This window comes from Buceros rhinoceros, unplaced genomic scaffold (assembly GCF_000710305.1).
Source record: "Buceros rhinoceros silvestris isolate BGI_N320 unplaced genomic scaffold, ASM71030v1 scaffold30779, whole genome shotgun sequence".
Classification (NCBI taxonomy): Eukaryota; Metazoa; Chordata; class Aves; order Bucerotiformes; family Bucerotidae; genus Buceros; species Buceros rhinoceros.
Window position 1 is genome coordinate 5,568 of NW_010430237.1, and position 1,742 is coordinate 7,309.

At 61.7% G+C, this 1,742-nt stretch overlaps 1 protein-coding gene across 1 annotated transcript in view; it reads right to left on the reverse strand.

Annotated features, from left to right (window-relative positions):
• Positions 1 to 1,492, reverse strand: part of FADS6 (fatty acid desaturase 6) — a 4,849-nt gene extending 3,357 nt beyond the window's left edge. The window contains exons 1-3 of the mRNA XM_010142977.1: positions 1,168 to 1,492; positions 219 to 385; positions 2 to 88 (exon numbers count right to left, since the gene is read on the reverse strand). Coding sequence (XP_010141279.1) covers positions 2 to 88; positions 219 to 385; positions 1,168 to 1,492 — 579 coding nt within the window. The remainder of the gene's footprint in view (position 1; positions 89 to 218; positions 386 to 1,167) is intronic.
• Between the last annotated feature and the right edge of the window lie 250 nt (positions 1,493 to 1,742).

The window sequence follows — 1,742 nt, forward strand, 5'->3', positions numbered from 1 at the left end:
AGTCCCCCAGGCCGATGACATTGGTGTAGCCATGGTGCATCTTCACGTGGTTGTAGGTGCCCTGCTCGGCCGTGAAAGCTGAGCAGAGCTGAGAGGGAAGAGAAAGGAGAGGATCAGTCTTGTTCTCCATTGGCTGTCCCTGAAGGGCTTAAGGGGCTGACAAGGTGCTGGTGGGGTTTTTGGGGGTGCTACCACCCGACCCACCATGCTCCACTCACCTCGATGAAGAAAATGGCCCACACTTTGCCCCAGGACTTGGACTCGGTCAAGGCATTGTGGCTGGCCAGGTGGCTGCCCTTCACGGTCAGGGTGTGATGCACCACACCGAGGGTGAGGACACCCACCAGGAAAGGGATGGTCCGGGCTGACCGCAGGCACAGGAACCCTGTGGAGAAACCAGCCAGGCAGGAGCTCAGCCATGCGCAAGTGCTGCAGCCCTCCTCGCCTCTGAGCTGAGCAGGAGGTGTTGCTACACCCAGTCAGGTCAGCTGTTGCACTAAACCTGTTTTTTCAGACACAGTTACAGGTATTTATTTTAAGTGCCCAAGCTGGAAAGCTTCCCTCTGCACCGCCCTGCACGGCTGGACCGGCCACGCTCGCCATCGTGCTGGAGGTTTGGCCACTTCCAGCCGCGATGGCGCCGGGCTCTGCTGGTGCCAGGTTCCATCCTGCAGCTCTGGCTGGGATCCCACTGGCGACAAATAAGACTCCCAGGATTTCGGCATCCCCAGGAATTCAAAAGCAAGGGAAGAGACCAGCTACAGCTTTCCTACCATGTCACCAGTGTCCTGCACTCGACCGTCTCCCCCTGCACGCGCCATGGCCCGGGTCATTGTCACCAAAACTGCCAGGGTTTCCCTGCTTCATGGCAGGGCACGGATGGGGCACACTGCTCCCTGTCCTGACCCATGCCCATCTGCCTGGGCACTGTCCCCTCATCGCAGGCTGTACCCTGGGTGACACCACCACCCACTGCTGGATTCCAGCGGGGCCAGGGTGCCCCACGGCACACGGTGAAGGGGTTACTGCAGCTTTGTTGCGGGCTGAATAGGCTGCTAATAGGCTTCCAGCACAAAGTTGTACCAGCAGTACAAATGCCGTGAGGAGGCAGTGGGACCCCCCTGGGACACCCCTGGCCGTGGTTTGGAGGGTGCTGAGCCAAGTTACCTGCCGGGAGCAAGAGGAAGCTGCAGGCGAGGATGCTGATGTCCACACCGTGCCGTTCCCACCAGCTGCTGCTCTTCACCACCTTCTGCACCAGCTCTGAGAGCTCCGTCATCAGGGCTTCCTCACACTGACCTGCTTGGTGCGGGGCCCCCCTGGGGGTCACAGCCCTCTCACCCAGCGCTGGCCCCAGCTCCCAGCCCTCTGCTTTTGCTTCCATCCTGCTGCTGTCAGGTGTTGGCATCCCCCCGAGCAGGGGGGTACTGCTGGCCTCGTCGTTGAGTCGCTGTCCCCTCTGCCTCGCTGGGACCTCGTCCTCCGGCGGCATCTCCCTGCTGAGCAGAGGCCAGGGAGGGTGGCACCAGCAGCACCCAAACCCATCACAGACCGGCTTCCCGGCTCCCGCTGCCACCGAAGGACACGAGAAGGGCAAGGATGGAAAAAAATAAATAACCCAGGGAGGACGCAGCCAGCGGAGATGGCTGGAAAGCCACCCTGCCTCCCACCCCAGGGACACCCTGACCACCACCCAGCCACCTCAGCCCCCTACTCACGCCAGCCCCAGCACGGTGGCTCTC